The sequence below is a fragment of the Heterocephalus glaber genome, unplaced genomic scaffold (assembly GCF_053883595.1).
Source record: "Heterocephalus glaber isolate CG9 unplaced genomic scaffold, H.glaber_assembly_v1.0 deba00001141, whole genome shotgun sequence".
NCBI classification, from domain to species: domain Eukaryota; kingdom Metazoa; phylum Chordata; class Mammalia; order Rodentia; family Bathyergidae; genus Heterocephalus; species Heterocephalus glaber.
In genome coordinates, this window is record NW_028258201.1 from 2588816 (window position 1) to 2614338 (window position 25523).

At 51.2% G+C, this 25523-nt stretch overlaps 1 protein-coding gene across 2 annotated transcripts in view; it reads right to left on the reverse strand.

Annotated features, from left to right (window-relative positions):
• The window catches only part of Nudt3 (nudix hydrolase 3), a 128749-nt gene that overhangs the window by 37239 nt on the left and 65987 nt on the right, over positions 1-25523 (reverse strand). Inside the window, exons 3-5 of one of the 2 annotated variants that reach the window (XM_004846754.4) lie at positions 13567-13611; positions 12865-12949; positions 8632-10668 (exon numbers count right to left, since the gene is read on the reverse strand). In XM_004846754.4, coding sequence (XP_004846811.1) covers positions 10490-10668; positions 12865-12949; positions 13567-13611 — 309 coding nt within the window. In that variant the 3' untranslated portion in view covers positions 8632-10489. Of the gene's footprint in view, positions 1-8631; positions 10669-12864; positions 12950-13566; positions 13612-25523 lie in introns of those variants that run through there. The other variant, XM_087210494.1, reaches the window with a different exon arrangement.

Here is a 25523-nt window from a genome sequence, read left to right on the forward strand (position 1 = left end):
GGCATGCGGCCCCATACCTGGCTTTTTCTTGTATGCTTCCCAGCCATAAGGTGAGCAGTTCTGTCCCATCAAGCACCAGGCCAGAGGCACGGCACGGCGGTCAGGAGGTGAGAGCGAATAAACCCCCTCCCTGTACGCTGATTACCTCGGGCACTTGTCACAGTAACGGGAGGTGAACTCAGTGCCTAAGCTGTGGCTCGAGTGATGGGAGATGTGGGACTCCGTCCTAGGGCCCCCAGGGACCAGGTGCAGCCCGAGGCTCAGCCCCTGCTCCATCGCATTGGTCTCTGCTGGCCCTGACCACGCTGCAGTCTGCAGTGATTGAGACCCTGCTGCCTGGTGGAGGACGGCCTCCGGGTCTGACCTCCCTTCTGCTGCCCTGAGTATTTTTCCTTTTTGGTACTGGGGATCGAATTCAGGACCTTGTGCTTGCAAGACAGGTGTGGCACCACTGAGCTAAATCCCCTGCCCTGAGTATTTTTCTTAATTTCTATTTTCTTCACAAAGTTTTATGACTTTGAAGCCAGGCATGGTGGCGTACACTTGTAATCCCAGCACTCAGGAGGCTGAGGCAGGAGGATTGGTGTGAGTCCAAGGCCAGCCTGGGCTGCATAGCAAGGTCCTCTCTCCAAAAAACAGAAACAAAAGGCTGGGGATTTAGCTCAGTGGCACCGCACCTGCCTCACAAGTGCAAGGTCCTGAGCCCATACGGGGGTGGGTGGGTTTAGGACTCATTTTTCACACTTACGAATGTATCTCCACGGTGGGTGAGGCAGGGATCTGACCTTACTGCTTCGTTTGTGCAGGTGCGTGCAGCTCCCAACGCGCGACCAGCTCCTCTGGCCCGGGCCCAGTCCTCGTAACTGGGTCTGTTCCTGGGCCCTGCTCCATCCTATCCCATTGTCCCGTTTGCCACCGCCCACGACTCTGCTCAGCGCCTGTCCGGCTGCTGCTGGGACGCAGGGCTTCCTGGAGCCGGGCATCTGGCGGGGCCCATGTTACCCTCCACATCCCTGGCACTTTACTATAGGTTTTCTTTTCTTTTTGGTACCGGGGATCGAACTCAGGACCTTGTGCTTGCGAGGCAGGGGGTGGCGCCACTCAGCTAAATCCCCCATCCCTAGGTTTGTTTTTTCCCCCCTTTTTTTTTGTCCTTGAGTTTGAACCCAGTGCTTCCCCGGGTGCTGGGCAATCATCACAGGTGTGCACACCACGCGCAGCTCTGATTTTAGAAGCAAACCTGCCTCGTTCCTTTGAAGCAGCCACTGCCCTAAGCCCCACTTGCTCTCCCATGGCCTGTGGATCACAGGCTGGGAAGTCGAAGTGCCGGGGGCAGGTGTGTGTGTGTGTGTGTGTGTGTGTGAGCTTCCAGGCCTCTGCTGGTTCCGAGTGCCAATGCGGAGCGAGCGAAGTTCATGCCAGCCACACCCTCAGCCTCAGGCCCCTTGCACATGCCGCCCCCTTCTTTGGGAAGGAGCCCTCACACCTCTGCTGCTTTTCCTGTGAGCTTATTTGTATCATTTCATAAACCTGGCACAGCTGTTGGCATCTCCCACACAGCTTCTGACCACCCTGGGATCACACCCCGACTTGGTGACATTTTTTGTTGCTAGGGATGGGATCCAGGGTGCTCTATGCTGTGTTCTGGCACGGGGTGCCACACCTTTTTATTTTTTGGGACAAGGTCTCACTAGGCTGCCAGGCTGGGCCCCTGAAGAGCTGAGATCTTGGGCGTGTGCACCACACCCAGCACCCTGCCTGCCTGGACACTCAGCAGCGGGCGGGGCCTTGTCCACAGCTGGGCCTAGACGGGCACCCTGGCCCAGCCTGACACTTGCCAGCTGTCACAGCATGGAGCCTTTGGATGTGTCTGTCCCACCCCCTCTGCGCCCTGCTCCCCGACATCCCTTGCTCCCAGGCTGGCTCTCCCCATGCTGCACCTCTCCCATTCCGTGCCTTCTGTCACTCAGCAGGCGCCTCTGAGGACTGGGTGTCCTGGCATTCAGGACACAGACAGCGCAGCCACATGGCTCTCTCCTCAGTGCTGAGATACAAGCTGGGCGTCACAGGACCAAGGAGAGAAAATAAACTCCTTATGCCGAAGTTCACCTGGAACCAGAAGCAACCACAGCTGTGGCTCTGACGCCAGGCCTTGGGCACCATTGCTAGGCTCCAGGGATGGGAGCTGGCCCACCTGGGCATGAGCAGGCACCATGCAGGGTGCCAAGAGGCAGGCATGCAGGAGGTGGGGTGCACGGGCGCCCTCCCTGGGAGGAAGGCAGCCGTGCCCAAAGACTTGGAGCCTCTGCGGACCAGGCCCAGTCCCGGAGGCTGTAGGAAACCCCACACTTTGCACTGCCCCCCAGAATAAAAGTAAGAATGACCAAGTAGTAAGCAGGTCAGCAGGGAGTCTTCAGAGCTCCCAGGTCCCGACTCGAGCTGGCCAGAGGTGATTTCCCGAGCGTGTCATTTTATCAGCACCTACGGTCTAATCACGTACTTGGACTCTGAAAAGAGAATCCTTTGGTAAACGGGGTGAATCTCGAGCAGGACAGGGAAGGCTGTAGAATTGCAATTTTAGGGGGAGCTAGGCATGGTGGAATACGACTCTAATCTCAGAACTCTGGGAGGCTGAGGCAGCAGGATCGCCAAGTCTGAGCCCAGCTTGGGTGGTAAAGTAAGCCCCTACCTCAAAAACAAAAACGGTCTTAGGACCAGGTATTTGGCTCAGTGGTTTCGCCGCCTGCTGAGCAAGCAGAAGGATCTGAGTTCGATCCCCTGCACCAAAAAAAAAACAACAAAAAAAACCAGTCTGGGGATGCAGCTCAGTGCAAAGGCCCTAGGTTCAATCCCCACCCAGACTGACCCACCACCCCACACATGCAAGTTTTGGGGAAAGATGGTGCCCTGCTCATCTGAAAGGGACTCTGCCCCTGGTGGGCCATGGTCATCAGGGCACTGCTGCTCGGGACCCAGCTTCCCCCTTGTGGCCGAGGAGCCAGCCAGCGCCGTGAGGGCTCACTGCCTGACACTGGTCCTCACACACTCAGGCGGGCTCCAGGACGCACGCACACAAGTGGCGTTGGGCGGTGGCTCCTGCCCGGGAAGCAGCCTTCTTCCACTGCCGCCGAGGTCTCTGGCTGCTCCTTAGGGGGCACAGCCTCACGTGTGCTGGGGGGCGCCCTGGCTTGCGGCCAGTCCTCCCCAGCTCCCCTGCCCCTTGGGGGTCAGGCTGCCATCCCAGGACCGCCCACCCAGGGCACAGCACATCCACCATGCTGACTTCTCGGAAGCCCGGTCTTGTGTTTTGCAGAATCAGTCTCATCACACTGCTCACTGCACAGAATGCTCTGCTCCCTGTCCTAGCCCGGTCAGAGGCCACTCCCCACTGCTGTCTGCCTCCGCTGCCTGCCTGGTGCCCCCGTGAGTCCCCTCCGTGTGGCTCCAAACACACAGCAAACAACTCCTCCCAGTGCTTCCTGGTCCTGGCTGCACCTTCTCCTTCTGGCCTTTGGGGCCCCAGGCACAGAGCTGGCGGGAGGAGGCAGGATGAGTGCCAGTGCACCCCACATCCACTCCCAGCATGGGACGGGAGGCCTTCACTGCACACCCTGCCCTCTGTGACCCCGGGAACCCTGCAGAGCAGTGTGGCGACATCAGAAGACTGACAGCAAGGGCTCACGGGAAACGGCTCGAAGAAGAGACCAGACGCTGGCGGGATGTGTGTGAAATACTGCTTTTTACTGGTTGGCACAAGATTACAATCTCTAACTCCAAAGCCCTTCCCTCCCACACAGCTCACATGGAAGGAAACCGGCTGATTAGCACACAGAAGGGTCAGCAGGCTCATGGGCTTAAGGATTCGTTTTTACAGAAAGTCATGGGATGTGGGAGCAGTGAGCTCTGGCGCAGTGCCGAGCTCTCAGGACTGCAGGGGAGGCTGTCATCCCCTGCTTCTGGCACCACACAGAGGGCCATGCTGGGAGGAACGTGAAGGGCCATGTGCCGGGCCGCCTGGGGGAGGGCATGGCACCTGCGGGCACCTGTGTCTCAGGCTGGGCCCCGCAAGCAGGCCACACCCATGGGAAGGAGGTGGGAAGTCAGCCAAGGGTTCCCGCCTTGGAAAAGGGAAACAGGAACACACGGTTTCCTTCTGCCCTCTCCGGGCCAGATTCCACTGCTGGCAGTGACCGGGAAGAAGCACTGTCCAGACGCCTGGCAGAGAGGGAAGCCTGACTTTCCATGCAGTGCCAGGCCAGGCTGGCACTGACAGCAAAACAGAACCGAACAAAGATGTAAAGGAAAAAAGACCACACAACCACAGGTTGGTGACCCCTCACCCTGCAGCGCAGACACCTGGTGGTCCTGCCCCTCCTTGGGCTCCCCGATCGGGGCTCCCCCCGGCCCCACTTCAGAGGTGACTCCACCTGCCAGCTGCACCCCCACGACTCAGTCTCAACTCCACAGGACCGGACCTGGCTGGGGCGTCTTGGCCAAGCTGCCTGTGCCCCATAGGAGGCTCTGGAGCCGCGGGTCTTTTGGGAAAGCTACACTAGTCCAGCCCAGATTGTGCCTCAGTGCAAAGGCTCCCCGAGCAGAGGCCCGCCTGCCGGCACGGCCCTCCAGCACAAGCACGCTGGAGCTCACCCTTTCACACTTCAACAGTCTCAGGACGAAGGGAGTGAGGTGCCTGTGGTGAGGACAGCCCTCCGAGCCCTACCTGGACTCCACACACCACGCACAGCCTGTCCCCCACGTCACGGGAAGGGTGCCAGGAAGGCCCCGAAGTAAAGGCTCTGCTGGCCACGCCAGGCTCGGGCTGCTGCCGCGCTCCCTGAGGCAAACCTGGGCGGGTGACAGGCAGTTTCCAAGCATCCTTCTTTTCTGATGCGAGGCCTGCTTCATCTCCTAACTAGGACGGCCTCTGCGGCCTGGCTCAGGGCCCTGCCTGTCCCTTCAGCAGCACGGCTGCATCTGCTGCTTGAGGTCGGGAACAGCTGAGGCGCTCGGCGGCTAAGCGAAGCAGTGGAGGCAAGTCAGATTTGCTGAGGGGACAGTCATGTTGGGAAATTCTGGGCAAAACCCCTCTGAGCGAGAGGAGAGGTTTCCGCCTGCAAGCCGTAGCAGTTTAGACAGTCTGTTGCTCCCGACCTCCTGCACACTCCTGGCAGGTCACAGGCTGGGGGCTCCCTGAGAAAGGCCTCAGGTCCCCTCTGTGCAGGGTCCCCAGAACTGGCCTGGACCTTCCCTGGCCAGAGTCACACGTGTTACACTGAGGAACCAAAGCCAGGTGTCCTCTGGGCCATTTACTAGTACACACTTTCTCCGGGACAGGGCGTTAGGTGAGAGGCTAGAGCTCAACCCTAGGGGGAAAGCAGCAGGGTCAGGGCTGCTCCTGCGGTTCACGGGAGGCAGGCAGGCGACACTGGAGAGCAACAGAGAGGGCCCAGCACCGTACAGAGGCGCCTGCTTTGCTTCCTAAAGATTCCTACGATCCTTAGGAAGGCCTGGGTGGGACCTTTCTAAACCCGGAGGAGCTACTTCCAGCACCGCTGAGCTCCCAGGATAGCCAGCAGGGCAGCAGGTGGGGGAACAAAGTCTTCACCGGCCTGGGGCGGGGGGTGGATGGGTGGGGGTGGTGGAGCACGGGTGGTGAGGACACCACAGTGACAACCTGGTGAAAGGATGGTGCTGCCTTTGGTGGTGTTGCCTGGTAAGAAGCGTGGTAAGTCTTGGGGTTCCAAGCAGGGACTGTAAACCGAAGGAAACCTGGGGTGATTAAACAACTGGCTGCTGGAGGCAGGAGCAAGGCTCTCCCCACCTTCCAGAAACAGACCTAACTTTCCAGCCAAAGCATCTCCTCTTCACCAGGCCCCTCTGGCCTGCTTCACTCTGAGTTTGTGGGGCCTCCCAGAGAGATCGCTCCCCAGGGGGACAAACTGCAGATCACCAAAGTACTGTACATAAAGCCCGAGAGGCATGACTCTTACTTCAAAAGCTTAGTGTAAAAGGACAGCCAGAACTGTGTGACTGCAGGGTTCGGCATGCCAAAAGCAACACAAAACATGAGTTTGCTCTTTTTATTCAGTAATTTTTTTTTTTTTTTGGAAACGGTCTGGATACATAGTTCAGGCTGACCTCAAACTTACAGCAATCCTCCTGCCTCAGTCTCCTGAGTGCTGGGATGACAGGTGTGTGCCACCACGTCTGGCTTTATTTATAATTTCTGAGGGAACTAGGGTTACTCTGGGAGTGAATGGTACCATTTTCCCAGGTGGCCAGTTAGGCTTCTTACATCCCTGCAAGTTACCAGCTGACCACAGGCTTTGGGGGTCAGTGTAAAAACAGGGCCAAACGTGTGGCTGCCCTGACAGAGGAAGGAGCCGGGCTGCTGGCTTCTAAAGGAGACTGCACCCGCAGCCGCCAGGCTCCGTCCACACGATGTGCGGACCACAGCTATCTTTCATGGACTGCAGTTGGTGCTCCCCAATGTACGATTTTTACCTTAAAATCTCCGATGTCTCACTGCTTTAGGTGACACCTCAGGTGACGTGGGTGGTGAGGTCACCCTCACACAGCCGACATAAGAGCGCAGAAGTGACCCGAGCCAGCCAGTACAAGCGAGGTGTGCGGTGACCGAGGCTCCACAGCGCCAGGACACAGGCTCCGGCAACAGGGCTCAGCGGGCAGCGGGGACGGCAGGGTGGCTGAGCTCAGTCCTCACCACGTTACTGCGGCACTGCAGAACAGCCACTGCTTCAGCGGAGCAGCCCAGGCTGGTGGTCACAGTTGTCTTCCGTGAAGACGGGCACTATTTTCTGAACCGCAGGAGGAAGCAGGACGAGGGAGCATCACCAGTGATGCCAACTCACATTTCTTCTAGAGCAAAAAAGCAACACCACTGAGGTGATTCTTCCAGGTGTTTGCCCAATTCCAACCCTAATCTCAACTCCGACAGACTCAGAGCGTGCTTCACACATTAAAATCGTACAGCTGTGCCGAGAATCACCCTGAGGTTAATAAACCCTTTCTGCAAATCCAGAGCGATGTGGCTTGGGCCGAGGTGCAGCCCAGAGGGCGTGGGGCTGGGCAGGCCGGGGCGGCTCAGCTCGGGGCTCTGCTGAGGGGGCTTCGGAGCAGCACAGCAGGGAAGAGAAGGGAGACTGGGAAAGAAGGGCAACAGTTCTGCACAGGACCTTTCCCTTTAAACAAAGACTCACAATGAGTGAACTGTTCTTCTGAGTAAGCCTAAGGGATTTCACGTGGGGTGATTTTTAACATCGAGCAGAAAATATTTCTTTGCCATAAAGGAAGCTGCCTGTGTAGCAACGCGTTTACTAAACTACTGCAAAAGCTCAGGGTAGCGACCTCCTCGACCCCTCATCCCCGGGGAGCGGCCCTCAGTTCCCAGGGCTTCACAGGGAGCCAGGCCAGGGGCAGAAGTCTTGTGGCACTGCCACCCTGGGCCTCGGAGGGGCAAGACCCCCACCCCTTTGATCCTGCCAGATGGCTCAGCATCCAGGGAGCCTTGCCCTGCGGGTCAGATGGGCACTGGACACTTGTGAAAACAAGACCCAGTCCGCCCATGAACTGCTCTGGCATGTTATGCTTGCTATGAGAATCTAATGTGGCTACAGAGAATCTACTGTGCTCGACCCCTAGCAACACTCCCCACAATTAGGTCATGGTCCAAAAGTGTCACAGGACCTCACTGGTATTTCCCCAATGGCTGTAATTTATAAACTAGAAAGAAGAGAGAAAAACCTCGGGGGACGGGGATTTAGCTCAGTGGTTCTGCCGCCTGCCTCGAAAGTGCAAGGACCTGAGTTCGATCCTCAGTACCGAAAAACAAAAACAAAAAAACCCGGGCCAGGGATGTAGTTCAGTGGCACCTCACCTCCTCGCAGGTGCAAGGTCCAAAGTTTGATTCCTGGTACTGGGGCGGGGGGTGTGTGTGTCCAATGCTCTCTTCCTGTATCCTGAGTCTGGTGGACTCTGCTGGCCACTCAGTAACTGGGAATCCAGGACAGGCAGACTGACTGGGAGCCAGGGACTCAGTTCCAGCCCTGACACAGGAAGTGCTCCCACAGAGGCCAGCAGTGGGGCAGAATCAATGGCAACCCTGCCTGTGAGCCATTCTTCATGTGGCGTAGCTTCTCACTCTTTTTGGTTTCTTGGAGAGATAAAGGTTGTTGTAACCATAGGTCCAACCAATCTATCACAAAAGTACTCCAAGCACACATCAGTGAAAATGGCCATGAGGTTGATGGTGCCGGAGAGGAAAACCCCAAGCCTGCTCACTGGAACCGGAGCGTGGCCGAGGGCAGCAGCTCCCCACTTCCGGTCCGGCCACACTTTGTCAGCGCAGCAGCACCAGCGCGCCCCAGCTCACCCTTACAGGGCCCGCTCATGCCCCAGTGTGGCCATCTTCCCCACCCAAAGGCGAGGAGGACAATCAGGAGCAGACTCTGGGGTAGTGGGTCCTTGCACACCCTTCCAAACAGCCTCAGATCACAGGTCACTGGTGCCGGTGCAGCTCCTTCCTACTACTGATGCCTGTGAGGCACTTTCAAGCCATGCTGTGAAGGCAAAGTTATCTGGAAGTTGCATTTTTTGGATTTCACCCAGAGATTAAATTTACTTTATTTATTTCCTCTTTATTTATTTGCACAGAACTTTGACTGGCACCCAAAGCAATGCATTCATTTTTAAGCAGGACATGGACAGTAAGCTGGCATCTGGACTCAAACCTCCAGTGCTGTTCTCTCCCGGAACCCCACAGGGGCCATCGGGGCTTTCACTGGAGAGGGGACTCCGGGAAACTCCCAGCACTGCCTTTTGGCTCTGTGTTTAAGGTTAGAAGAAAGAATGCAAACTCAGAACAGCAGAGCAATATTTAAAGTTCACCAAGTGTTGTCTCAAAAAACACTCAACAGGGCCGGGGATTTAGCTCAGTGGTTTCGCCGCCTGCTGCACAGGTGCAAGGACCCGAGTTCAATCCCCGGTACCAAAAAAAAAAAAAAAAACCCAAAACATTGAACACTAAATGACACAGGGCTACCAGATGTGTTTCTCTTGGTGGGAGGGAAAAGCAAAAGCTTTTTAAAGTTTGAGTATTTATTAGAATCTTTGATTGAAGAGTACTACGACTTTAATTTCACATCTTGGCCATGTCTGACAGGAGGTGTCACTGAGAGAGAAGAGCAACAACCTCCCATCCTAAACCAGGGCCTGGTCAGTGCCACCCTCTGTCCCCTGCCCCCACCCCGCCCCCCATTCCCAAACCCTTTCCAAAACCCTCTCACTTCCCAAGGAAACCACACAATGGGCCACTGTGACCACAAAATCTGTATCACAACACCTGTATGAAAACCATCAAGACTGCAGTGAGCCACACCGCTGCCGACTGCGCAGCCTCCTCTAGCACTGCTTGGCACAGCTTGCACCTTTGAAGCCAGAGAGCTGGTGACTTTCTGCGCAGACTCCATGCTGCAAGCACCACGACACTGCAAGGCCAGGCACACCTGCCTCTACTCCGGAACAGGTCACCCAGCACAGGGACGGGGTGTGCAGATCTGCACTGGCCAAGGACGACATCTGGAGCAGCAGGCGTAAGACATGCACGGGTGAGAGGAGAGGCGGAGAGGCGGAGAGGCCGTGCCAGCAACAAGTAGCATTACAGAAAAGATCTCACACAGCAGAGGGTGCAAACAGTGCCTGGTGCTCCAGTTTCCGAGAAAGTAACCCCAGGAATCCAGTTCCAGCCCCATTGTGCGCATGTAGGGCGGGATTCAATTTCTGTCATTGTTTCTTCAGGTCTGGGCCGAAGCCATAGATCCTGGCACGGAAACATGGCTTCCAGAGAAGCCCGCCCTATGCAGCTACAGCCCATGGGGGCCAGAGCACGGGGATTGGCCTGGCCACTGGTGTCAAAAACAAAAATGAAAATTAATCATGAGGGTCTCCATATGAGAAACACCCTGAATTACAAAAACAAAAACCTTGGAATATTAAACAGGTCAATGCCTCCAGAAATCATTTATTTACATATTATATGTCCAGGATATAACGTGTAGATAAATGTGTCCTGCAGTGAAAGTGCCCGACCTACTGGACTAAACGGCACGTTATAGGACAGATTCTTGAAAAGGTTCATCTCACACTGGTATCTTTTAATAAAAAAAAAAATGTTTTTTTAAATCAAAGAAAATGTCTGGCTAGGGCTGGATGAGACACACAGGAGCACTGGAGAACCTGGGAGCTGTCTGCCCCTTCAGAGGGTGGGCTGCAAGGGGACATGTGTGCAGAAGTACTCACACGCTACACACTCAGCCCCGCCCTCCCCAGAAAGAAGCCAAACGGAGGACACGGGTACCCTCCCTGTCCCCGGGCCGCTGCACTGAAAGGAGGCCCTGAGGGAGTGAGGAGCCAGGGTGGGGGTCTGCGCTTCAGTCTAGTTTCCGGTCCCACGGCTCACAGAAGTCTTCAGTCATCTGATGCCCGACATGGAGCTCTGAGGGGAGACCGAGTACGTGGTGGCCACGACCGGGGTGCCGTTGTTGGCAGAGTAGCCTTGCCGCAACGTTTCAAAATACGACGCCTGCACGGGTTTGTGACACTGCAGCACTTTTATGGCCTCTTCTATCTTAAACCACTCTCTTTTCCTTCCTGTGAGGGCAGAGAAAAGACAGTAGTACAAGTGGAAGCAATGAGGAGGTTTCTGAGCCTACACGTTTTGAGAAAACGTGCATGAAAATATTAAAGCAATATTTCTCAATATTTTAAAAATATGTAGCTTATATTTTCTTTCTTTTTTTTGTTTCTTGAGGCAGGGTCTCGCTATGTAGTGCAGGATGGCTGTAAACTTGAAGCAGTCCTCCTGCCTTGGCCTCTCAAGTGCTGGGATCATGGGCCTGCACCACCACAGCCACCTCTACCAGTCCATTCTAGTACTGAATAAATCTGATAAAACATCATTTTTATATTTCTTCTTATACAATCTGATAAAAATAAATAAAAATATGCAATTTTTGGTCATCCTGTATTTAAATAATTGGACTATTAACTGGTTCGTGTCCCGGGAAAGAATCTGAGGGTAAAGACTAGCACGATAAAGCATCTGCCATGTTTTCCAGGAAGGCCGCTCTGAGCCCCGTGCTGCTCACCAGGCTGGAATGCATCTCACACAGCCTTGGTGGCATCTCTCACTGCTGATTACAGAGGTGAAAACTGGCATCTGCTCATAGCTGTCTCAGTTTCCATTTCGAATTCTTTTTCCCCAGTGCGGGGCTTGACCCAGGGGTTTAGAGAGCTCCCTCCCCAGCCTTGTTATTTGAAACTCTGAGATAGAGTCTTGCTTAGGTGCCTGGGCTGGGCCTGGCCCTGCGACCCTCCTGCCTCAGCCTGTGCCCAGCTTCGCCTCCTGTCCCAATGTGGCTCTGCTGATGCACAGGACCGTGATGGGGCCCTGCACCCCAGCTCTGCCCATGCGTGGCCCTGCTCTGCACTGAGGTCCCCCCTGTGACATGCGTGAGGGGCTCACTCAGCTCCCTCACCAGGCGCTGACTGCACAGCTGTTGAGGAGCAGCGTGTGGAGGCCCGGGGGCTCCTTGCTCACATGTGAGATGATGCCGTGTGGGCACTGCAGAGCAGTGACACCGTAAAACCCTGTGTCACAGGGGTGTGGGCCCCCGCCAGGGCCACATCTTGACCTCTGTCCCTACCCAGACCCAGCACTGGCACCAACATTCCTGCGCTGGGCTCACCACTGACGCAGGCACTGCATCATGGCGGGCACCAAACCCTCAGCACCAAGGGTACCACATGCCCAGCTCAACAGCGTGTGGGGCACAGGGATAAGGAAATGGGAAGGTCTCTCTCTCTTTTTTTGGTACTGGGGATCGAACTCGGGTCCTTGTGCTTGCAAGGCAGGCGGCGGAACCACTGAGCTAAATCCCTGACCTATGGATATGTGGTTTCTTTTCTTTCTTTCTATTTTTTTTTTTTTTGAATAATGGGAAGGTCTGCAAGGGACTGTTACCCACCTGCCACTTTAAACCAGGAATTACATTAATATCACACTCTCCCAAGACATACTTTCCTTAGGGTAAAAGACTACACCAAGCCAACTACACCACCTCAGCCAATAGTTCAAAAGATCTGAGAGATCAAAGAAACGGCTCCAACAGAGAAAGAGAGGGCCCTGCAGGGGAGGATGACAAAGCCGGTGGCCACCCTGTTCCTCTGCATTCATGGACAATTCTGCTGAGGGCTCATCCATCAAACCAAGTTTTCGCTAATGTATGAACAACGTTTTCCTTACAGTACTGGGGTTGAACCCAAGACCTTTGCACTCAGCTACATCTGTATGCCTTAAATACACTCTTCATTTGGAGACATGGCCTTAAGTTGCCCGGGCTGGGATGGAACCTGTGATCCACCTGCCTCAGCCTCCGAGTACTAGGGTTCCAGCATATGCCACCATGCCCGTCTCCCTTGGTGCTGTGCACTGAGCTCAGGGCCTCATGCATGCCAGGCAAGTGCTGTACCACTGAGCTGCACCCCCAGGCCAGCAGCATGGACAAGTGTCAGGAGAAGCAAGACCAAGGCCCTGCTCTCACTGTTGGCCCCCAGCACCAAAGAATCAGCCCCATGGGGAGCAGCCAATTTGACTTCAGAAACATTTCTAATTCTCATGGGCCCGCTTCAGCCTCCTTTTAGCATTTCCAAATACTTTCTCAAGTTCAAACAAAGGCGCTGAGCTTCCTAAGCACACCCTGCTATTCCTTCTGGGCTTCAGCAGGCTCCCCCTGCTTCTGGGCAGGGCCTGGTGGTGTGTGGGATCCGGCGGGCAGTGCGACTCACCGATGTTAACCGAGTCCTCCCAGTCGTCCAGCACTTCTGTGACGATGAGCACATATACGTACGTCCTGTGCTTCCTCTCCTGGTTCTGAGGGGCCGGAGAGAGCGCAGAAGAGTTAGACATAGCACGTGTCCAGGGAGCTTGGGCTAGCCTCCTCTTACCTCCACTACCCGGAAATCATGGCCTACTGAAACAGGCCGAGCCTGAACTTGAGGGTGTACTCTCAGGCCAGCTTTTCAAACCCAGACTCCACACTCATTTTTCCCTCTCCTTCCCGCCTGCAGCTTCCCAGGGATGTTCTGACTTCTCAAGAGAAAGTCCCTGCCCCTGGGCCACGCATAGCCCAGACTGAGAGAGCGGGGGAGCCCTGGGCGTCCTGGCCTCCCCTTCCCTGCGAGCCCTGCCCTGGAGCAGCTTCTCGCTGCCTCCTACCCACACCTACTTACCTCTCGTTCTCCCCTTCCCCTCTACACAACCATGCTCCCTCCCGCCTCGCCTTGAGAGAAGAAGAAGACAGGGAGGACAGGATAAAAACACGACTAACTCCAGTTAGGAGGAAGAGCCGAGGACATTGAGGAGGAGGAACGCGACTCGCTGCTGTGCTGCTCTGCTCTGACAACGGGGTGAAACACAGACAGCTTCTTTCCCAGATCGGGAGTATGTGGCTAAGGTGCCATTTGGACTAGAGACGCTAAGAGACTTACCTCAAATACTCCAACTAATCTTCCCAGTGTCCCTTTTACTCCAGCCTGAAAAGGTAAAAAGAAAAATTAACACACTGATCTCGTTATGTTGCTGGTCTCATCCCAAGTCTTCCTGAGCAGTCTTGTGAAAAAGAAATGAAGAACAAGACGCAGCTGGAGCGGACTCGGTCAGGGGGCTTACACCGCACTCCCTGCAGGCACAGCACACACTGAGGAGCTCACCCCCACGCCAGCGCTGGCCAGAGTGGGGCGGCCAGCTGAGACCAATGAAGCTGCACCAAAAATGGGTCTTGGTGTTAACTGCTTCACTTATTCATGCATGCAAGACACACACACACACACACACACACACACACACACACGCTAATGTGAATAGGAAACAGTGCAGGTGCCACATCCCACAGAGCAAGGACAGGCAAGAAGGCAAGGGCCAGAGGAGGGGGAGCAGGTGGCTGGCTCCGCTGTCCTCACTGCAGCCTGCAGGGTCAGAGGACAGCGTCCCGGGGACAGGCACCGCAGACCCGCACGGAGGAGTGACGTGGCGGGCTGCATGGACGAGGGCACTGCGGTGCGTGGATGACCTATGTTTGTCTGGAGACAGTCTAGGTTGGCCTTGAACGTCAGACCCTCCTGCTCCCACGTGCTGGGACTGCAGGCAACACCATGCCCAGATGGCCTTAACATGCGGACTTTCTATCTTCCATCACCATTTCCAATTTTTTGCGTCTTTCTGATACTGCAGATGAATTCTCTAGTCTACACCAATTCATTAATTTTCAAGTGTATCCAGGCTGATATGTTTCCTGTTCTTTTCATATCTACCTGTTTCCCTGAGTGCTTTGACCCCAGTCCCAGGGGCAGAACCCAGGGCCTCGAGCACACCAGGCAAGGGCTCCAACAGTGTGGCGTCTGCTCGGCCCTCACTTACTCTCTGGGCCTCCTGAGTGCAGGTTCCTTGCGGGCCTCACTCCCTCACTCTGTCAGCCGGGTGAATGCACAAGGTTGTGCTCTGCGCCTCTCTCCCTGCTCTCCAGGCCAGTGTCCGGGACGAAAGGGATCATCACAGAGGAGAACCACAGGACCAGGGCAGTGCTGCTCCCTCGCAAGATCGGCACCCCTGGGCCCAAGCCTTCACACAGCTTCCACTCCCAACCGCACGGCTGGAGGGACCTGGGGTCCCTGACTCTCAAGGGCCCGACCGCAGGCCACCCAATGCCAGTTGTTCTGCAATTCTGTTTTGTTTCTGATCCACGAAGAATCCACCTCCATTTTGGGCCAGGCTACGTCTTTTTGGCATCTGCTGCATGTGTTGTATCTATTTATGTGTGTATTTGCTGGGGGCAGAAGGAATGAGAAGGGAGGGAGAGAAAAACCCCTAAAAGTGCTTTCTTAGGTGATGCTAGAATTAGAATTATATTATGACTGCCGAGTTATTTGTGTAATAAATTAAAAATTAAGGTAAGGGCCGGGGATTTAGCTCAGTGGTTCCAACGCCTGCCTTGCAAGTGCAAGGTCCCAAGTTCGATCCCTGGTACCAAAAAAAAAAAAAAATTAAGGCAAAATACTTTGAAACACAGTAGTACTCTGTAAGTTTATAAAGAATTAACAAAATTTTTAAAAGTACTCTAAAAGGGAGGGGGATTTAGCTCAGTGGTTCTGCTGCCTGCCCAGCGAGTGCAAGGTCCTCAGTTCAATCCCTGGTACCAAAAAAAAAAGTACTCTAAAACTTTTTTTTTGGTACCAGGAATCAAACTCAGGACCTTGCGTTTGCCAAGCAGGCGTAGTGCTGTTGAGCTACATCCCCAGCCCCCCACCTTTTTTTGCAAAAAGGTCTCACCACGTAGTCCAGGCTGTCCTTGAACTCACAGCGATTCTCCCGCCTCAGCCTCCCAAGTGCTGGGATTACAGGCATGTGCCACCACGCCTGGCTCTAAAACTTTTTTTTTTGGTACCAGGGATCGAATTCAGGACCTTGCACTTGTGAGGCAGGCGGAGGAACCACTGAGCTGAATCCTCGGCTTCCAGAAACTTAAACTATTTTGAAATTAGTATCTGCTAACTATCTGCCAAGGAATCTTATTCCTCTCTTGCCAACATACCTGCTCTCTCTATTGTTTTATACTTTCTTTTTTTCCCTTTTTTGGTACTGGGGATTGAACTCAGGACCTTGCACTTGCCAGGCAGGCGAGAGGCCACTGAGCTAAATCCACGGCCCTGCCCATTCTTTATATTCATCGACCCATATGGCTTCTGGCCTACTTAAATAGAAATGTCTATCTTTTCTTAAATTGTTTCTCTTACATTTTTAGAAATAATTGCCCTTTAAAGCTGACTAAAACTAGCAAGTTTTCATCTCATGAATTAACCAACATAAACTGCAAGGGAAAAGCAGGAAGGGCTGGAAAGGCAGTTCCTGTTCGGGCCCAGGCAGCCACCAACAGTGGCCTCCTGAGAGATCACGGTGTTGCTGGCCCAGGGCTATAGTGCTGGGACCCGGAGGAGAGCGGGGTGGGGAGAGGTCGAAAGAGCGATTTGCAGAGGTCATCACTTACCCTTCTCTTCTGGAAAGTGGAGAGAGCATACCCTTTAGCAGCTACTGTCCAACCAATTTGTTTTTCCTTAGAGAAATTAAAAGTTTACCTGGGCATAGTGGTGCATGCCTGTAATCCCAGCACTCTGGGAGGCTGAGACAGGAGGACTGAAAGCATGAACCCTGCTTGGGCAATTTATTCAGACCCTGTCTCCATCAACCAATCAACTGATCAAATGTAAAAAGGGCTGGGGCTGTAGCTCAGTGTGAGGGCCTTGGGTTCAACCCCTAGTCACACACACACACACACACACACACACACACACACACACACACACACACACACACACACACACACACACACACACACACACACACACACACACACACACACACAGTTCAGAAAAGCAAACATTTTCCAAACTTTTAAGGGAACAAATCATCTTACTATTATGACAACTCAGTATTAACTTAGTTTTTGTTTAACAGTAATTTCTGCATTCAAGAGCAATGTATATGATTCACTGTAAGAGCAATTGAAGAAAATATAAAAGCACCTTTCAGTATGAAATAGCTGTGTTCTTCTTCCTCTTCTTTTTTTTTTGGTACCGGGGATCGAACTCGGGACCTTGTGCTCGGAAGGCAGGCAGTGGAACCCCTGACCTAAATCCCTAGCCCTAGACTAATTCTAATTTAAAGTGGTCCCACCAATAATTTTACAACAAAAAAGTAGAAAAATATTCAATGTTCAGTAGTTTCTAGAATTGGAATTTAGCCATTTTCTTAGGAAGAGGGCAAATCTAAGAAGGATCTCGGGGCTGGGTGTGGCATGGTGTACGGTGCTGGCTCTCATGTGCCCTGCCCTGGGTTCCATCCCAGCACAAGAAAGGAGAAGGAAAAGAAGAGAAGAGAAGATAGATCAGTTTAGTCAGTGCCACCGTGGAAGATTCCTCACAGGTGGGCCCCTCCAAAGCACTGTTCCGCTAAACTATCTTGCCTTTCACAATTCCTCTGGACCCAGAGTCCAACCTCATTTCCTGCTCTCTGAAACGCTGCCTCCGGCAATCTGAGAGTGGGTTATTTTCTCTCTCACACGATGCCTGCACACCAGGAGAGTGGTGCCGGCCACATCTGACACATACCTGGCTCCCATCTGGGGAGATCTGCTGCAGGGTCTATGGAGGTTTGCTTAGGTCAGGGCGCTGTTATGGACCCATCTTTCTCAAATCCCATGAAAGCAGTCACAATTTCAATCTTTATTCCAAAAGCCCCTAATTCAGAGGAGGCTATTTTAGTATATGTGCTGCAAGCACTGGAGGGGCCTATTTTAAAATTAACAGTGACAACTCAAAATAACAATCTATTGTCATTATTCAACCAACACAGTGTGTCCTTGAACCTCAGCGTATAGTACCAATTCTAGCACTTCACACTGGGTGAAGTGCTAGAATTAACAAAAGCCATGAAACTAAGCAACTGACAATGTTATAAAACAACCACAAGCATCTCTTTACCTGGGGGAGTTTTACCACCCAGACTGAAATCCTATCTGGAAAGGGCTGGGCTGGACTGGGCTGACCAGGGAGGCCTTGGGGACTCAAGCTCTGGGGGTGAGGGGGCAGCCCCAACAGGACCTCCTCCCACCACGGCACAAGACGGCATCACCCTCCAAAGGCAGGCTTGGCCGCAACACCTGATGCTATGACAGGTGTGGTGCTGCCTGGCCTCTGAGTCCCTGTCGAGGTGTGGGCCGGTGCTGCGTGTGAGCCAGAGCCAGTCCAGCCCACAGCTCTGGGGAGGAGTCTGGGAGGCCTGCGGTGAGGATCTCTTTCCAGGATAAGAGGCTGCATGCAAAGAATGCCTCCGCCTCCTCGCTGGTCAGTGGGGCCCTGAAGCCTGGAGCTGCTGCAGGTGTCTTGTGACTGAGGCAGAGCCAGAGGAACCAGGAGAGGGGACACAGGTGACGCTGCCAGTTGCCAGGGCAGCCTTGTCTGGCCAACCTCTGGACTTCACAGGGGAACCCACCAGGGCATCAAAGCCACTCTTAGCCAGTTTATTATTTGCAGCTGAAAGCTTCTCTTGACAAGAAGGCAGCTATGGGAGGAAGACTAAATCCCAAAATAATCCTCAACACCTAAGGAAACTGGTACAGAATCAAAGCCCCTGCTAGAGCAGTAAACCCAGTCCTGAAGGAGCCCCGGGAGCAACTCGTGCAGCCGCCCGTATGGGGAGCCCAGGATTGACTCAGGGCTCAGTGCACCAAACAAGGAGAAGGAGATGGGAAGCCAGCGGAGGGCCTGTGTGATGAGCCATGGGGCTTATTTATCTATTTAGGGTTCTTTTTTTTTTTTGGTACCGGGGATTGAACTCAGGACCTTGTGCTTGCGAGGCAGGCAGTGGCACCCCTGAGCTACATCCCCGGCACTATGCAGTGTTTTTAGAGATAGGGTCTCACTATGCAGTCCAAGCTGGCCTCAAACTTGCTAAATTGCCTGGGTTGAGCTTGAATTTGTGATTCTTCTGCCTCAGCCTTCCAAGTACTGGGATAAATAGGCATGCATATTTGTAACGTATATTTATTTTTCTTAACTGCAGTGGCTAGGACCCCAGCTCAATATTAAATGGCAGCATGACAGCAGATATAACTGACTTATTCCTTCCTGGGAATGCTTTGAAAATTTCAAAAATATGGTGTTTGCTACTGGTTTTATTAGACATCTACCAACTGACCCTTCATCGGTCAGGGCTGCACCGGCTCACATGGACCAAACCGGGCTGCGTCCTCTCAGGACTCGGGTGGGAGAGCAAGAGACTGCCGAGCAGGAGTGTGGTTCTCGGCTGGATTAGATCCCCCCCCACCCCGCCATATAGAAATGTATCTTTGAAATTTTGGTAAAATTCATTCAGTCTGATCTTGCCATTTTTGGCAGGGATGGAGAGTGGTTACTAATGCTTTTAAGGACTAATGATCTATATGTAGGTTGACTATTTTTTCTTTTTTTTTTTGAGATGGTCTTCTCATCTAGCCTCAAACTCATGGCAATCCTCCTACCTCAGCCTCCAGATTGCTAGAATTATAGGCACGCACCTGGCTCTAAGTTGACTTTTTTTTTTTTTTAAGTAAATTAGGACAATTTTAGTCTAGAAAACTTTCATCAAAGTTTTCAAATAAATTGTAGCCCTGTATCATTCTCATAATTTAAAACTATAGCTATTTTCTTTTTTTGGTTCCTTGTTTGTTCCATCTCTTTTATTCTTTATTGGTCCTGTCAGAGGCCTGACTGCTTTGTTAGATAAATAACTTACTTGTGATTTTGTTGATCATTTCTATTTTCCCCATTAATTTCTGTCCCTTCCCTTGTTACTTCCATTCCTTATTCCCTTATCCTTTTTCTAGCTTCTTGAACTGACTGCTTAACTTCCTTGATGTCTATTTTGCTTGCTTAATTTTGAGATAGAACCTTGCTAAGTCGAGCCTGGGCTCAAACTTGTGACCCTCTGGGCTCAGCCTCCCAGAATGCTGGAATCACAGGTGTATGCCACCACATCCAGCTATCTATTTTGGATTCTAATATTTTGGTTCAAAGAACTGACTGAGCTGAATCCGTAAGTCATAAAGCAATGCAACTGTGGCTGAGTGTTTTCATGGCTGCTTGGCTCTATTTACTTCCTAGTTTCTGTTATGATCAGTGCTTTCACTCATGGATTACTCAGAACATCTTTTTGTTTCCAAATACATTTCTCTTCTTTTCAAGCTGGCTCTGCTGCTATCTAATTTAACAGCATTTTATTGGAGTATAAATAGCCTGTGACACTGATGCTCTGAAGCATTTAATATTTCCCTTATGATTTAAAATGATTAAATTTTATAATCCTTCTGTGTATGCTTGGAAACTATTCTTTGCTGAGTGCAAGGTTATGTCCTGATATAGCTATATGCTCAATCTTATAAATGTTGTTATTTAACCACTCTTTTTCTTACTATTTGCCTCTCTCTGTAACAGTTTTAAACGAGATTTTCTTTAAATTTTTATTTTGTATTTTTGGCTTTTTGAGACAGGGTCTCCTTATGTAGTTCAGGCTGGTCCTGAACTCACTATGCTGCTGCCCAGGCTCTCCTTGAACTTGCAGTGATCCTCCTGCTGCAGCCTTCTGAGTGCTGGGATTATAGGCATGCACCACCTTGCCCAGTTTAAATGAGATGTTTTAAAGTCTTCAGTTTGCTGTTGATTTGTTCTTTTCCCCTGTCGAGTTTTGCTTTATGTAGACAAAGGTTTACTAGGTGCACACAGGTTCATGACAGTTACACTGTCTTGGCAGACTGCTTGTTCCTTTTATCAGTATGAAATGTCATTCTCATTTTTTTCCTTTTTTTTTGTCATTCTCATTTTTTAAAATGTTTTAAACCTAAATTCTGTTTTGTCTGATATTATAATTACTATCTCACTTTTCTTTTCATCAATACCTACCTGATGTGTATTTTTCCATTCCTCATTCTTGGTCATCCAGGATTACTATGTTTGAAAACAACATAAAAAAACTCCAAAATGGGCCAGGGATTTAGCTCAGTGGTTTTGCCGCCTGCTGCGCAAGCGCAAGGACCTGAGTTCAATCCCCGGAACCAAAAATAAAACTAAACAAAAAAAAACAACCTCAAAATATAGTTCTGAAGTTTTATTTTCTCTTTAGTCCACGTCTATTAGTTAAATTTAATTATAAGCAAGTTATATTGATTGTGACTTAGCCTGATTTTCCCTGAGTCTGGGCACAGAATCCCTGTGTTTACTTCCTGTGTGTGGAGAACTCCTCAGCAGGCAGCTGGTGTTGGTAAACTCGCTCAGTGAGCAGCAGGCTGCTAGGTGGCAACTCAGCCGGCCGAGGCAGGCTTGCCTAGATCCAGTGGCTTCTGGCAGTTTGATGACCTCGGACACTAGGGGCAAAGGACTGCGTTCAGTATGTGCTGAAGCCACTGTGAACTGTACTGGAGTTCAATGGAGAGTAAGCTGTGGACATTTTTCCTAATGACTATGATCCTTTCCTAGAATGTGGGGCTCGATGGGAGGGCAAATGCAGCCGCTCTGGAAGACTTCTGGACTCCATTCAGTTAGCAGAAGACTACTGGCTCCTATCCCAGTAATTCAACCTCTATTCAGAGCTCCAACAAAAACTAGTTCAAATACAGTACCATATTCTCCAACGGGCAGATTCTAATCTCCACACTTCGGAATGAATTAACTATTCATCAATGGGTGGCATTCAATGATGTGTGACAACACAGCTAAACTGAGTAAAAAGATTTAAGAGGCAGATAAGGAAAGAAATGGCAAAGGAGGCCAGGGCATTCAACATTTGGAGGTAAAGAGAGGGGGTGAAGTCAGCAAAGATAATGAGATGCAGGAGAAACATCAATAAAGGTAAGGTCTTGGAAACCCACTAGAAAAAGTCACTCAAAAGCTGGTGTGATGGCGCACGCCTATACTCTCAGCCCTCTGAGACAATCCCAGGTTCCCAGCCTGGGAAACTCAGCAAGACGGGGTGGGGTGAATGTGGGGATGTAGCTCAGTGTGAAAGTCCTGGTACCCAGCACCACCGTCACCAAGAGAGAAGTTATTCAAACTACTCACCTCTGTTCCAGCCTTTGATTCCTCAGCTGAGGTCCCACAGATTACGGAGTAGGGTTATACCTTGTATGAATTCATGCCTCACAGGAAGCATGAGATAACAAATGATCATTCTTATTTTAACTATTTAGGTAGTGAGATAACTAAGATAGTTTTTAAATTCATAAATGCCAGGATCACCAACAAAAGGGGCCACATAAGGGCCAGGGATTTAGCTCAGTGGCACCATGCCTGCCTGGCAAGTGCAAAGTCCTGAGTTTGATCCCCGGTACCAAAATGCGGGGGGGGGGGGAGCCACATAAATATATATTCTTTAATTCTCAGCCAGATGAGCACATCTGATGGTTCTTCATGGATTACAGAATTAATTCCAGCCAAAGTGTCTTTTATCCCTTTAAAAATTAACCTAGTCACCTGGAAATAGCTGTCTCAGTGATCTGAATGTGAACCACTCCTTTTCCCAGTAACTTTTTCTCCACCAAATTTTGTTGGAGTGGAACCACTGAACTAAATCCCTGGCCCCTCCCCCAAATATTTTATGTAAGTTGAAATTTTAAGAAAACCTCTAAGAAGGGCCGGGGATTTAGCTCAGTGGTTTCGCTCCCTGCTGCGCAAGCGCAAGGACCCAAGTTCAATCCCTGGTACCAAAAAACAACACAGAACAAAAACCTCCAAGAGGGCCAGGGATTTAGCTCAGTGGTTCCGCCGCCTACCGCCGCAAGTGGAAGGACCTAAGTTCAATCCCCGGTACCAAAAAAAAAAGAAAAAAGAAAACCTCTAAGAATAGCAAGATCAGAGTTTCACAGCTAAAAATATTACAACAGAAACAAAAGCTCAAAATTATCCCTTTAGAATTCCTTGGGGGAGGAAAGGTGGCTATATCATTAAGTACTTTAAGTATTTATTTTTACAACTGTTTTATTGAATTCCCACTTCTGCCCAAACTCCGGGGTTGTTAAAAACCAAAAAAAATGAAGAATTTAATAAAGCACAAGTTTTCGTGGACTTCCTCTCAGTCTCATCTCCCTCCCACCAGCCACACTGAGCAGCTGAGTGGCTCCTCTCAGACGCCATCCCATACACTTACAGACCCGCGAGCAGGCGGATGTCTTAGCACATTTTCTTTTACACAACAGGGACCACACTTGCCATCTCCACTAACTCTACCTGGAGGACTCTCCATGGTAGAACAGGCAGCTTTCCTGTGTCATGCTGAAGTCCCTAGACGATAACAGGTAACAGGAACGTGCTGTGACTGATACACCCCCGCCCGAGATGAGCACTTCCATCGTGCTAACTTTTGCTCTCACCAATGAGGTGGTGACAAATGTCCAGTACACACTTCTCTGCATCCACAAAGAGCAGATGCCTGCAGGGGAAGATGCCAGGGTGAGGCAGAACGGAGGGGCAAGGAAGCCAGAAGACACAGCCAGAGTAGCCATGTCAGTGTCAGAGAGACTGACCCTTCTGGGACAGAAGAGCTAGAAGGACTGCAAAAGGCTGGGTGGTAGAAAATGACACCAGAGCCACACAAGGAAATCAATATACCAGAATGTTATTAGTGGTATGAAAAACTTAAATTTTATTCTTTTTACTTTTCTGTTTTTAAAATGTCCACACTAAATATAAATACTGTAGAGCTGGGTGTGGTGGTCCCAGCACTTGGGAGGCTGAAGCAGCAGGACTGCCTTTTTGGGGTTTTTTTTGGTACCGGGGATCGAACTCAGGTCCTTAGCTTGTGAGGCAGGCGGTGGAACCACTGAGCTAAGTCCCCGGCCCGGAAGGAGTGTTTTAAATTTGAGACCAGCCTGGGCTACACACAGTTCAAAGCCTGCTTGAACTACGTAAGACCCTATCTCAAAAGCTATACATATACATACACACACACACACACACACACACACACACACACACACACACTCTGTATACAGGGAAACTACCTGAAACTTACATTATCATGGGGTGTGGAAAACCACTTTTACATCAGGCTAGAAAGTCATGGCTGCTTCCATAAAGTGCAGTGACTTAGCTGAAAACCCCAGGGGTCCCAGGCAGCAGAGACAGGGCTGACTTCCTAGCAGGAAGGAACCACTGTAATACACTAGATACATGATAAAGCTTGAAACAGAAAGCATTTGCAATGGCTGGTGCACAGGGCCAAAGACACAATACACATCTTAGGTTCTTAATATATGCCACCTCCAATATCGCTGATACAATTAGGTTGGTTTGTTTTTTGGTGCTCTATCACTGAGGCCCCTTTACATTTTTGGGGGACTGGGGATCGAACTCAGGTCCTTGAGCTTGCGTAGCAGGTGGCGAAACCACTGAGCTAAATCCCCGGCCCCCTCTTTACTTTTTTTTGATAGAAGATCTTGCTAAGTTGCCCAGGTGGGACTTGAACTTGCAGTTGTCTTGCCTCAGTCTCCCAAAGTGCTGAGATAAGAGTCATGCACCACCCCACCAGGCTTTTGTTTTTGTTTTTTTGAAAATAAACTATATAGTTCAGGCTGAGCTTGCTATACAGCCAAAGCTGGCCTTGAACTCCCATTCCTCCTGCCTCACCCTCCTGAGTGCTGGGATTACAGACCTGTGCCATCCCACCTGGCTAGAATGTTTTTCCATTTCTACTTTTTTTTTTTTGGTACCAGGGATTGAACTTGGGTCCTTGTGCTTGAGCAGCAGGCAGCGAAACCACTGAGCTAAATCCCTGGCCCTGGCCAGAATGTTTTTAAATCTTGGATAACACAACAGATAAGATAACAGCTTGTTTTAATTTGCATTTGTCAGCTGACCAGTGAGGTGGAATATGCATTGTTTCACTTACTACTTCCTGCCCAGTGATGTGAAAGGCCAGGCAAGAACAATCACGCTGTCCTTCCTAATAGGTCCCATGGGTGTGCAGGTCACCTACAGCACCACACTGACCCTGGAACCAGGCCTGAGGCCCCCGCTGTGAACCCCCCACCAGACTGAGCCTCCACGGCCCTCTCCCCTCCGACTGCTGCAGCTCCAACCCTAGAGCCCACAGCAGGGCCTGATCAACAGTCACCGATTAAGCATGAGTGACTAGGCAACCAGGATGGGGGGACAAGACGAACACCTTAAATCTGCCCAAACAGCAGAGCTTGCTGCATGACTGCCTCCAGGTGCGCCTGGCCTGTGTGTTTCTGGCTTTCAGATGAGGACGGGGAGGAGGAGCACCTGGCATGTGCTAGGAACAGCCGGATTTGCTGATGTCCCACAACGAGAAGGACGGCCTCACCAAGATGCAGCCTCACCAAGATGCTTCTACAGGAGTTTTCACGTCCTGCTGCACATTTATGCTGGCAGGAAGCCTGGCTTTAATTCTTTAAATGCTTCTCTAGTTTATGAATGTTAACACAGAAAAATGTATTAGAACATATTTATTATGGAAAGAAGGTGTAGGTACAATAAGGTTGAGAACCACTTGGATTTAAGTAATCATTTTGCAAATACAGAAAGAAAAGAATGTTTATCTGTGCGTATGGAGTTCAGCATAGAGTATGTTCCTGACAAACACAATGAAGGAAAATACAGGCCTCAGACCCACACAGAAGCAACACCGTAACCCCCACCCAGTTCTTGGGGCGTTTTCTAACTCATTTTGTTACTCTCTGAAAACAGCCTACAAAATGGGCAAAGAAGGACCCACAACAGGCCCGGGGATTCAGCCTGCCTCGCAAGGTCCTGAGTTCGATACCCGGTACCAAAAAAAAAAAAAAAAGAAGAAGAAAGAAAGAGCCACAAAACCTAACATTGGTCAAAATCCAAGTTTACAAAGA